This window comes from Trichogramma pretiosum, unplaced genomic scaffold (assembly GCF_000599845.2).
Source record: "Trichogramma pretiosum strain Unisexual culture from Peru unplaced genomic scaffold, Tpre_2.0 scaffold37, whole genome shotgun sequence".
Classification (NCBI taxonomy): domain Eukaryota; kingdom Metazoa; phylum Arthropoda; class Insecta; order Hymenoptera; family Trichogrammatidae; genus Trichogramma; species Trichogramma pretiosum.
The window spans coordinates 668,550-681,347 of record NW_019641622.1 but is presented as its reverse complement, the minus strand read 5'-3'; the positions used below and the strand labels follow the sequence as shown (position 1 = coordinate 681,347).

The 12,798-nt window shown below is 39.5% G+C and overlaps 1 protein-coding gene across 1 annotated transcript; it reads left to right on the top strand.

Moving 5' to 3' along the window:
* The first annotated feature begins 2,434 nt into the window (after positions 1–2,434).
* LOC106649628 (protein D2-like) lies at positions 2,435–3,387 on the top strand. Its single transcript, XM_014367109.2, has 3 exons — positions 2,435–2,685; positions 2,759–2,879; positions 2,976–3,387. The coding sequence occupies exons 2-3, from the start codon at positions 2,837–2,839 to the stop codon at positions 3,347–3,349; spliced, it is 417 nt and encodes a 138-aa protein (XP_014222595.1). The 5' UTR covers positions 2,435–2,685; positions 2,759–2,836; the 3' UTR covers positions 3,350–3,387.
* Positions 3,388–12,798: the final 9,411 nt, after the last annotated feature.

Below are 12,798 nucleotides of genomic sequence, written 5' to 3'. Positions count from 1 at the left end.
TTTGTTTGAAACTTTTTTCCATAAAATGTACGGTTTTCAATCCGTAGCCGAAAAACCCATTTTCCTAATTTCAAAGGGCCCAATTGTTGAAATTCCAGTCGACTCAACTGTGGCATTTGTTATTACTTCATTCCTACCATCGAACCCTAACGAATCCCGGTGAGAAACGCTGGTTGCGAATTTTTTCATGTTCAAAACTAATTTGACTGGACTATATCTGAGCTAACGGTTCTATCTCGCTTTCTACAAGCCTTGGCCGTTGGTGTCTCACGATAGACATCGGCAAGTCAAGGGTACAAAGCATTTTGGGTCACTTAGTGGTCACTTTGTGCTTTGCAATTACCGCCTGTTACACTGCTATGACAATTTGACTGAAATCGAAGAATATTTCGGTCAAATACCCATTGAATTTGCCATAAGTGACCTGAAGAGCATCGTAACCCTTAAACCTCGCTCTACGCGCCCGTGCGGGTCACGTGTGTCCCTTGGGTCTGCAGGTCCGTCCTAGCGCGTAGAGGCTTTTTCAGCGTATGTTCCTAGAGGGTGAAAGACGGGGTATACCGGGATTCACACTCACTCACACCAAGAAACAAACACTAAATATTAACAATAACAACTACCAGGTTTATTCTTATGCAATAAACATTATACACGGCCTCAGAGAGTAGGTGGGCGCGTCGGCGCGTACGACTCACAAATACAACGACCGACGGCTGGACCGCCCGACTCACCACACCCCTTCTTCTCTTGGTCCAGATCCACCCTTGGCTGTCCTTGTGGTCTGCTCGGCCGTTGGATCCGCTGGTTCTCTCTCGCGCACTCGGGTCAGCTCGTACCGGCACTCGCGCTCTTCACTCGGGCGACGTAAGATCTTACTACCCACGCGGTACTAATTAATCCGACGTAGACATCCCCGAGGATGTCGCACACTCGAGCTCCGTTTGCTCTCAAAGCAAATCTTCGACTGCCTCCTCTGTTCATATGTACGCTTTTTTCTCAAACCATTTGTTAATTAAAATATCTTTTCTTGTCTCAAAACCGTCTACCTCCCATGTAGACCTTTCTCCTTCTCGACTGCTGACAGTGCAGCTTAGGCGACAGTCTTGGAGCTGTAACTCAGAAGAGTGTACCTACTGTTTCATGTTGTAACATGCTATTAATACTTTGTATATGAATTATTACTATTATTACTATTTTATCATATTAGACATCTCTTACAAAACTTATAAACTAAAATCTAAATTTCTGTAACTTAATAGCTTTATAACTCTCTTTCGAGAGTGTTCTTTTTTCGTATATTTTACTTGCATTTTCTTCAGATACCGTTTTCAGCAAAAGTACAAAAGTTCAAAAAAGTATCCGTCCCGGACTTAATGGGTTAAAGTACTATTATGACACAAGAACCTAAAACTACCGATAAAGTTGCGATTTTTAGATTAGAGTACTATAAAGCTCCGTTTAACTCAAGTATCTATTGTTTTGATTATTTCATAAGACAATTTATATTTAAAAAAAGGCGCCGATTAGAGACACTATGTATGAAATTAAAAAGAAAAAATATGGGTATCTTTGTGATTGTGTGGTCCTTCACAAAAATGTTAGAACGATTTTTTACAGATGATATAATCTCCCGTACTTCTTGATCCAATAATTTTCGATTTGCTCCATTTCGGCTTCTTCTGGAGTTTTTGGTGGCTGCCAGCTTAAATACTATCTATTCTAAATGTCGTATTTCCTGAACACCATAACTACACAAAAAAATTGTGCACTACTGCAGAATTCGATTTCTTGATCCTGCAAAATATTTTTATTCTTGTTTAAATAAAAGAAAAAAAGTAAAAGAGATAGATTAAGGAAAAAAATTGTGTTCAGAACTTTTTCAATTCATCAATGATTAAATTAAGTTGGAAATATTAAATCATATGATAAACCGAAAAAAAATTTTTTTCTCCGTTAATTAAAAAAAATTTTTATGGGCTTTATCCTTGATATATTCGACAATAAATGCAATTTAATTCAACACGATTGACCGTACCGTTTTCTAGATAATGCTCTACGTACACACTCACACACCCACAGACATGTGTTGGAAATTCAATCTAGTTTAAGTAAGTGGAAAAGTTCAAGTAATTTTATAAGTAAAGCACGGGTTCAGAAACAATCCACCAGCGTTTCATAAAAATATTTTAAAACCACTGCTTGATAAGTTTGTTTTGAAATTCGCCCGAGTTCGACGCGTGCATTTATTAAAAATCATATGCTGAGAAAAATTACCGACAGTGTTTGCAAGAGACATCGTAACGCGCTTGACTTATTGTCTGGCATTAGATGACGGCTGCAAAAAGGACAAAACAAAAATCGATGATAATGTTTCCTTATAAATAGCATCGCGTTTACGATATTCAGTTATATCCACACGGACGGCATCGCATCGCATTTCGCATCAATTCAAGTGAAGTTTCTTTGCCGGGCGCATTTCTATATATCTGAATAAACCAACACTTCTCGTGATCATCAAAAATGCATGGCCCACCTTTGATCGGGCATAGTGTGACATTATTTTCTATATTATTATTATTGGAGTCACGAGCATCGATCGTCGTCCGAGCAGACTTGGCCATCTACATGGTTGATGGGCAAATCGTACCCGATGTCCTGGACGAGGCCCCCAAGGAGCTGCTATCGGTACGAAAAATTTTATATTTTTGATTTTCATTTTTTTTCTTTACTTATAACTATTTTATATCGTCGCGCGCAGGTGAGCTACGGCGGTAAGCAGGTGCAAGTGGGCGAGGAATAGACACCGACCGCCTGCAAAGACGCACCGACGATCGACATGCACTACGATCCGGCCAAGTTTTACACACTGATAATGACCGGTATCAATAATATATAAATTTAACAAAGCTTACCACAAAAATTAAAAATAAAAAAAAAATAAAAAAATAATCCCTTTTTCCTCTATCCACGCGCAGACATCGACGCGCCGAAACGCTCCAAGCCGAACTATCGCGAGTTTCTCGGCTGGTGCGTCGTGAACATACCCGGCGACCAATTTGCCGCAGGCCAGGTCTTGGTCAATTACTCGGGAATAGGGCCGCCCAAGGATAGTGGCGCGCAGCGTATGTTATTCACGCTGTACGAGAAACAAGGCAGCCAAGAATTCGACGAAAAGTATCTAGACAATAGGCAGCTCGGCTGGCGCCTATGGTTCTCGCAGCGAGATTTCAGTAACAAGCACGGCATGGCCAACTTTGGGCAGCCCGTGGCCGTCACGGTAATAGTGGTCAGTTACGACCCATACTCGGACGTGCTCATGAACGAGTTCATGAAGAGATTGAGGATGTAATTGAGACCTCGACGGATTGTGCCCGTATAAATAAACACAAATAAAATAAAATATATAATAAATAAACTTTAACCCGCGTAAAATTAAATCAATGTCAATGTTTGCACCAAACATGGGCCATATTAGTAGATACTTGGGCCAGGTTAGGTGCATTCAATCACTTTTGCCATACCTGAATAAAAACCGCTGCCCATTTATTGGCAAAGAGCTTCGTCATGAAAAATAATATTAACAAAAGGCATCAGTTATTAACGTGAAAATTGGTATTTTGAAATTTTGATCGTAAGTAGAGTGTCCTAAATACCAGTAGATCACGACCATCAAGACCATCTTAATGGTCTTTTAAGGAGGTACCTCCGACTACTACTCTAGTCAAGTTTTCGTAGTCACTCGTATGATAGAAATAACTAGAACTAACCTAACTAAAAAAGTCTCTAGGCAGGCGCGTCTGCTCGTTGTTAGCAATTTCGCATACTACATTGATTAGCTTTTGTATGCAGGTTATGTCGCTCGTTCGTTCATGTTCGAAGAATGTTCATTCATATATAGTTTTCAATTAATTGCTCAGTACTCGTGTAGTAAAAGTTTATAAAACTTTAATACGAGGTACTGTGATAGTTCATTGAAGGGCTCAAAAAGTTTCACACAAATCCGTTTTGTAAATTATGAGATATGCCAAAATTATCGCCATTTGCATCAGAAACAATGTTAAAATGTTTTACTCATACCTATTAAACTAAGTAGTGAAATTACACCAAATTTTAACAGTGCATTCCTATTATAAAAATGAGCATGTTAGCATAATTTGGTTTGATTCTGTTTTGTAATTCTTCGACGGAGGTACCTCCTTAAATTCTACTAGATGTTTAAGACGCGCTTCGCGCGCGTCAATTTTTTCATTGGTATTTTGAAGTTATGACTTTTAGGCGCGCTTCGCGCGCGTACATTTTTCAGTCAGTTTTGAAAAAGTTGCTATTTTGACAGTAGATGTCACTTTACTACGTTTCCACACGAGTCAAAGGCGGTCGACCAATCAGAGGCCGAATAGATTGGCTTCACTTTTAGGTCCATCTCTTTTATATAAGTTAGACACTTTGATCATAGCCAAATAGGCCGTGAAAGCGAAAACTCATACAGACATTTGTCCTTATAAACAGAGAGCATTCAGTGAATTGATGTGAATGCACTGGTCAGTCTGTAGGCTACACTATCCAGGAGTGCAAGGAACTGTAACTATTGAAAAAATTGAAAAAACCTTCAATTTCCGCCTAAAAATATTGCGATTTGGCCTCAAACGGTCAATGCCCATGCACTGGTCAATCCATGCGCATGTGCAGGCCTTATAAGCCACAAATGGAATATTTTCAATTTGGAAAATTGTGTTATTTCGCGATAACTTTGTCAATTTTCATCCAATCTTCATGAAATTTTCAGTGAATGCGTAACGAAGCACTAAAAATCTGTAGGCTACACTATCCAGGAGTGCAAGAAACTGTAACTATTGAAAAAATTGAAAAAACCTTCAATTTCCGCCTAAAAATATTGCGATTTGGCTTCAAACGGTCAATGCGCATGCACTGGTCAGTCCATGCGCATGTGCAGGCCTCATAAGCGTGAAATGGAATATTTTTAATTTGGATAATTGTGTTATTTCGCGATAACTTTGTCAATTTTGATCCGATCCTCTTGAAATTTACAGTGAATACGTATGAAAGCACTAGAAATCTGTAGGTTATACTATCAAGGCGCAAAAGAAACTGGAAATATTGAAAAAAATTGAAAAAATCTTCAATTTCCGCCTGAAAATATTGCGATTTGGCCTAAAACGGCCAATGCGCGTGCACTGGATGGTCCATGCGCACGTTCAGGCCTCATAAGCGTGAAATGGAATATTTTTAATTTGGAAAATTGTGTTATTTCACGATAACTTTGCCAATTTTCATCCGATCCTCTTGAAATTTACAGTGAATACGTATGAAAGCACTAGAAATCTGTAGGTTATACTATCAAGGCGCAAAAGAAACTGTAAATATTGAAAAAATTGAAAAAATCTTCAATTTCCGCCTGAAAATATTGCGATTTGGCCTAAAACGGCCAATGCGCGTGCACTGGATGGTCCATGCGCACGTTCAGGCCTCATAAGCGTGAAATGGAATATTTTTAATTTGGAAAATTGTGTTATTTCACGATAACTTTGCCAATTTTCATCCGATCCTCTTGAAATTTACAGTGAATACGTATGTAAGCACTAGAAATCTGTAGGTTATACTATCAAGGCGCAAAAGAAACTGGAAATATTGAAAATATTGAAAAAACCTTCAATTTCCGCCTGAAAATATTGCGATTTGGCCTAAAACGGCCAATGCGCGGGCACAGGACGGTCCATGCGCACGTTCAGGCCTCATAAGCGTAAAATGGAATATTTTTCATTTGGAAAATTGTGTTATTTCACGATAACTTTGCCAATTTTCATCCGATCCTCTTGAAATTTACAGTGAATACGTATGAAACCACTAGAAATCTGTAGGTTATAGTATCATGGTGCAAAAGAAACTGGAAATATTGAAAAAATTGGAAAAACCTTCAATTTCCGCCTAAAAATATTGCGATTTGGCCCAAAACGGCCAATGCGCGTGCACTGGACGGCCCATGCGCACGTTCAGGCCCCGCAAGCGCGAAACGTAATATTTTGAATTTGGAAAAATGTGTTATTTAGCGATAACTTTGTCGATTTTCAACCGATCCTCTTGAAATTTACAGTGAATACGTATCAAAGCACTAGATATCTGTAGGTTATACTATCAAGGCGAGAAAGGAACTGGAAATATTAAAAAAATTGAAAAAACCTCCAATTTCCGCCCAAAAATATTGCGATTCGGCTGAATTGGGTCAATGTGCATGCGCGGGCCTTATTAAACGGAAACGTAATATTTTGAATTTCTAAAAATATGTTATTTAGCGATAACTTTGTCAATTTTCATCCGATCCTCTTGAAATTTACAGTGAATACGTATCAAAGCACTAGAAATCTGTAGGTTATACTATCAAGGCGAGAAAGGAACTGAAATGATTAAAAAAATTGAAAAAACATCCAATTTCCGCCCAAAAATATTGCGATTCGGCTGAATTGGGTCAATGTGCATGAACGGGCCTTATTAAACGGAAACGTAATATTTTGAATTCGGAAAGATGTGTTATTTAGCGATATCTTTGTCAATTTTCATCCGATCTTCTTGAAATTTACAGTGAATACGTATCAAAGCACTAGAAATCTGTAGGTTATACTAAGAAGGCGAGAAAGGAACTGAAAATATTAAAAAAATTGAAAAAACATCCAATTTCCGCCAAAAAATATTGCGATTCGGCTGAATTGGGTCAATGTGCATGCGCGGGCCTTATTAAACGGAAACGTAATATTTTGAATTTGGAAAGATGTGTTATTTAGCGATAACTATGTCAATTTTCATCCGATTCTCTTGAAATTTACAGTGAATACGTATCAAAGCACTAGAAATCTGTAGGTTCTACTATCAAGGCGAGAAAGGAACTGGAAATATTAAAAAAATTGAAAAAACCTCCAATTTCCGCCCAAAAATATTGCGATTCGGCTAAATTGGGTCAATGTGCATGCGCGGGCCTTATTAAACGGAAACGTAATATTGTGATGGCTAGTTTGCCACCATCTATTTATTATTAATAAAATATGCCAGCTGACTGAAAGCTAATGACTCGACTCTACTCGCGTTTGTCTCAGATGAAGGAAGGATAACACAGAATTTCACAAGAGACTGTTTATTTAACCTTAATCCTAGTTACATAAATGTTGCTTACTATGTACCGGTGTTCTTATCTTCGGCGGCGTCGTTCGCGGGGCGGTAGGGTGAAGACGCCGGTGTGCTGTCTGTTGTAGGGCGGGCCCGTGACGGTCTGGCCTCGGCTCGTGCGGCGTCGGTGAGGGTGATCGGCGTCAGCGCGATCGGCGTCGAGGAGATCGGCGTCGACGAGGGTGTCCTCGGTGTCGATGAGGGTGTTCTCGGTGTCGATAAAGCCGGCACGGTGTCAGCGTGCTGGGCGGCGTCGGTGGTTGCAGGTGGACAGGCTCGCGTACTTTTCGTATAACTAACTCGCACTGATGTTATCTAGTCGAAGCCGAGCAACAGGCTGGCTTTCAAGTAAAACGAACTTTGACTCGAGGAGTAAAGATGTACGTGAATACCGAGCGTCGACGTGCNAAAATTGTGTTATTTCGCGATAACTTTGTCAATTTTCATCCGATCCTTTTGAAATTTACAGTGAATACGTATGAAAGCACTAGAAATCTGTAGGTTATACTATCAAAGCGTGGAAGGAACTGGAAATATTAAAAAAATTGAAAAAACCTCCAATTTCCGTCCAAAAATATTGCGATTCGGCTGAATTGTGTCAATGTGCATGCGCGAGCATTTTTAAACGGAAACGTAATATTTTGAATTTGGAAAAATGTGTTATTTAGCGATAACTTTTTCAATTATTATCCGATCCTCTTGAAATTTACAGTGAATACGTGTCAAAGCACTAGAAATCTGTAGGTTATACTATCAAGGCGCGAAAGGAACTGGAAATATTAAAAAAATTGAAAAAACCTTCAATTTCCGCCCAAAAATATTGCGATTCTGCTGAATTGGGTCAATGTGCTTGCGCGGGCCTTATGAAACGGAAACGAAATATTTTGAATTTGAAAAAATGTGTTATTTCGCGATAACTTTGTCAATTTTCATCCGATCCTCTTGAAATTTACAGTGAATACGTATGAAAGCACTAGAAATCTGTAGGTTATACTATCAAGGCGCGAAAGGAACTGGAAATATTAAAAAAATTAAAAAAACCTTCAATTTCCGCCCAAAAATATTGCGATTCGGCCGAATTGGGTCAATGTGCATGCGCGGGCCTTATTAAACGGAAACGTAATATTTTGAATTTGGAAAAATGTGTTATTTAGCGATAACATTTTCAATTTTTATCCGATCCTCTTGAAATTTACAGTGAATACGTGTCAAAGCACTAGAAATCTGTAGGTTTTACTATCAAGGCGCGAAAGGAACTGAAAATATTGAAAAAATTGATAAAACCTTCAATATCCGCCCAAAAATATTGCGATTCGGCTGAATTGGGTCAATGTGCATGCGCGAGCCTTTTTAAACGGAAACGTAATATTTTGAATTTGGAAAAATGTGTTATTTAGCGATAACTTTTTCAATTTTTATCCGATCCTCTTGAAATTTACAGTGAATACGTATCAAAGCACTAGAAATCTGTAGGTTATACTATCGAGGCGCGAAAGGAATCGGAAATATTAAAAAAATTGAAAAAACCTTCAATTTCCGCCCAAAAATATTGCGATTCGGCTGAATTGGGTCAATGTGCATGCGCGAGCCTTATTAAACGGAAACGTAATATTTTGAATTTGGAAAAATGTGTTATTTAGCGATAACTTTTTCAATTTTTATCCGATCCTCTTGAAATTTACAGTGAATACGTGTCAAAGCACTAGAAATCTGTAGAATATACTATCAAGGCGCGAAAGGATTTGGAAATATTAAAAAATTCAAAAAACCTTCAATTTCCCCCCGAAAATATTGCGATTCGGCTGAATTGTGTCAATGTGCATGCGCGAGCCTTTTTAAACGGAAACGTAATATTTTGAATTTGGAAAAATGTGTTATTTAGCGATAACATTTTCAATTTTTATCCGATCCTCTTGAAATTTACAGTGAATACGTGTCAAAGCACTATAAATCTGTAGGTTATACTATCAAGGCGAGGAAGGAACTGGAAATATTAAAAAAATTGAAAAAACCTCCAATTTCCGTCCAAAAATATTGCGATTCGGCTGAATTGTGTCAATGTGCATGCGCGAGCCTTTTTAAACGGAAACGTAATATTTTGAATTTGGAAAAATGTGTTATTTAGCGATAACTTTTTCAATTTTTATCCGATCCTCTTAAAATTTACAGGGAATACGTGTCAAAGCACTATAAATCTGTAGGTTATACTATCAAGGCGAGAAAGGAACTGGAAATATTAAAAAAATTGAAAAAACCTCCAATTTCCGCCCAAAAATATTGCGATTCGGCTGAATTGGGTCAATGTGCATGCGGGAGCCTTATTAAACGGAAACGTAATATTTTGAATTTCTAAAAATGTGTTATTTGGCGATATTTTTGTCAATTTTCATCCGATCCTTTTGAAATTTACAGTGAATACGTATTAAAGCACTAGAAATCTGTAGGTTATACTATCAAGGCGAGAAAGGAACTGAAAATATTGAAAAAATTCGAAAAAACCTTCAATTTCCGCCTAAAAATATTGCGATTTGGCCTAAAACGGCCAATGCGCGTGCACTTGACGGTCCATGCGCACGTTCAGGCCTAATAAGCGTGAAATGGAATATTTTTCATTTGGAAAATTGTGTTATTTCGCGATAACTTTGTCAATTTTCATCCGATCCTCTTGAAATTTACAGTGAATACGTATGAAAGCACTAGAAATCTGTAGGTTATACCATCAAGGCGCAAAAGAAACTGGAAATATTGAAAAAATTGAAAAAACCTTCAATTTCCGCCGAAAAATATTGCGATTTGGCCTCAAACGGTCAATGCGCATGCACTGGTCAGTCCATGCGCACGTGCAGGCCTTATAAGCCGCAAATGGAATATTTTCAATTTGGAAAATCGTGTTATTCCGCGATAACTTTGTCAATTTTCATCCGATCCCCTTGAAATTTACAGTGAATACGTAAGAAAGCACTAGAAATCTGTAGGTTGTACTATCAAGGCGCAAAAGAAACTGAAAATATTGAAAAAATTGAAAAAACCTTCAATTTCCGCCTAAAAATATTGCGATTTGGCCTTCAACGGTCAATGCGCATGCACTGGTCAGTCCATGCGCACGTTTAGGCCCCATAAGCGTAAAATGGAATGTTTTTCCTTTGGAAAATTGTGTTATTTCGCGATAACTTTGTCAATTTTCATCCGATCCTCCTGAAATTTACGATGAATACGTATGAAAGCTCTAGAAATCTGTAGGTTATACTATCAAGGCGCAAAAGAAACTGGAAATATTGAAAAAATTCGAAAAAACCTTCAATTTCCGCCTAAAAATATTGCGATTTGGCCCAAAACGGCCAATGCGCGTGCACTGGACAGTCCATGCGCACGTTCAGGCCTCATAAGCGTGAAATGGAATATTTTTCATTTGGAAAATTGTGTTATTTCGGGATAACTTTGTCAATTTTCATCCGATCCTCTTGAAATTTACAGTGAATACGTATGAAAGCACTAGAAATCTGTAGGTTGTACTATCAAGGCGCAAAAGAAACTGGAAATATTGAAAAAATTCGAAAAAACCTTCAATTTCCGCCTAAAAATATTGCGATTTGGCCTAAAACGGCCAATGCGCGTGCACTTGACGGTCCATGCGCACGTTCAGGCCTAATAAGCGTGAAATCGAATATTTTTCATTTGGAAAATTGTGTTATTTCGCGATAACTTTGTCAATTTTCATCCGATCCTCTTGAAATTTACAGTGAATACGTATGAAAGCACTAGAAATCTGTAGGTTATACCATCAAGGCGCAAAAGAAACTGGAAATATTGAAAAAATTGAAAAAACCTTCAATTTCCGCCTAAAAATATTGCGATTTGGCCTAAAACGGCCAATGCGCGTGCACTGGTCAGTCCATGCGCATGTGCAGGCCTTATAAGCCACAAATGGGATATTTTCAATTTTAAAAATTGTGTTATTTTGCGATAACGATGTTGATTATAGGCATATATGTAACTGCCGCGCCAGAGGCGCGTTCTATACGCAGGTCGCCCGGCCGAGCCGCCTCAGCTGAGGCGAGAGCAGGGAGGAAATAATTTGTAAATAGTTTAAATCCATGTTATATTCTCAAATAAATTGTTTCTAAGCCGATCTCGCGCTTCTCACACCTCATTCATCAAGCACCTTCACCCTGGCCTCGGAATATTAATATATATATGAAAAATCTATGTACAGTGTATCTACAAAATTTACAACATATTTAGGCGTGCGTACTGGCACCGTGCTTCTAAACAAACGAGTAGCTTGACCCTACGGCCGGAAGGTCTAGGCTGCACTCGCTGACCGGGTGACCGAATTCGAAAGGCCGAGGTTCGAACTGGCCGGTATTTAAACCCTGGTTGGATAAGTAGCTTGTGGGTGCCGGCGCTGCGCCACCCAGCGGTTGCTAGTGAAGCATCTCAGTGTAGAAGTGGGAAGGAGGCTTGGAGAGGAGCAAAAATAATAAACTCGAGTATTTCATTACAACTCAGGTTTATGAACGTTCCCTAGGCCAAGCTCTCGTGGGCGAGTGAGTTTCGACTCCGGTAAGTCCAGGGGTGGAACTGCGTGCCGAATCGAATCGGCGCTGGATTTTATACCGCTGGCCGGTCGGCGCGTGAGCCCACGGCGGCTAAGGGGCGGAATGGGGATTCGCAGGCAGAGGTCTCGTGCCGTTGTATTGTTCGGGTATCAGAATTTATACACTGAAAAGGCTAGAGCAGAACGACTAACCTCTATTGGGTACAATAACATTACTCTATGCAAAGAAAATTCATTTGTCTCGTGGAGATGAGTTGTTGCTTGATAGAGGAGACTGAGTTCCCTCAACGAGACCGTCCTTCAGAGCCTACTTCAGACTGATACAAGTGAGCGCCTTCTCAGAGGGAACTCAGTCACTTTTGAAAAACAATTAGTCGCATTTTTTCGAAATCAACTTATGGCATTGTAAAAACAGCATTCAGTACATTTTGAAAGTAATCAAGTTCCCGCTGACCTTTTCAGTGTACAGCTTCAATGAAAGTGCCACGTCCATGCCAATTCTGGCAGAGATGAAAGAGATACCGCATCACGTCGAGTCAAGCACTATGTTCTATTTCTCGGGAATCGTCTGAGAGATGCGACGCGAAAATTGCTAAGACGGCAATTTAGTGTTGACGCGTTTTTTTTCATGTGATTTGCAGCTATTATATCGTGGGCAAGGCAAGCATGCACATCAGACTGTTTTGAATTGTCGTCGATAGTAGGTTTTCAGAATGAATTTCGATGATTTCGTTCTAACTGATGCCAATCTTGGCTTATTGCAAGGCCTAATGGAAGCTGGTCTTAGTGACACGGTCATCGGCGAGCGCCTCGGCATCAACAGTCCGACAGTCTGAAGGTAGAGAGCGCGCTTGAACGCCGATCTTCCCCTGGAAGACGGACGACGCGGAAATTCGGGCGTGCAAAAAGTGAGCAACAAGCAGCTACTCGGAGCTGTGAGACGTCTCGAGCGCGAGCTTTTTGCGAGTTTGGAGCACGTGAATCGTGAAGTGAATTTTGGGGTCACAGTGAAGACGCTGTCGAAAGCGGTTAAACAGCGCACCGAATTTAAGAGACGACAGCGAGGT

Coding starts and splice junctions, on each gene's coding strand:
- LOC106649628 (XM_014367109.2), top strand. CDS start 2,837: ATGCACTACGATCCGGCCAAGTTTTACACACTGATAATGACCG. Junction 2,880..2,975: donor TTACACACTGATAATGACCG/GTATCAATAATA, acceptor ATCCACGCGCAG/ACATCGACGCGCCGAAACGC.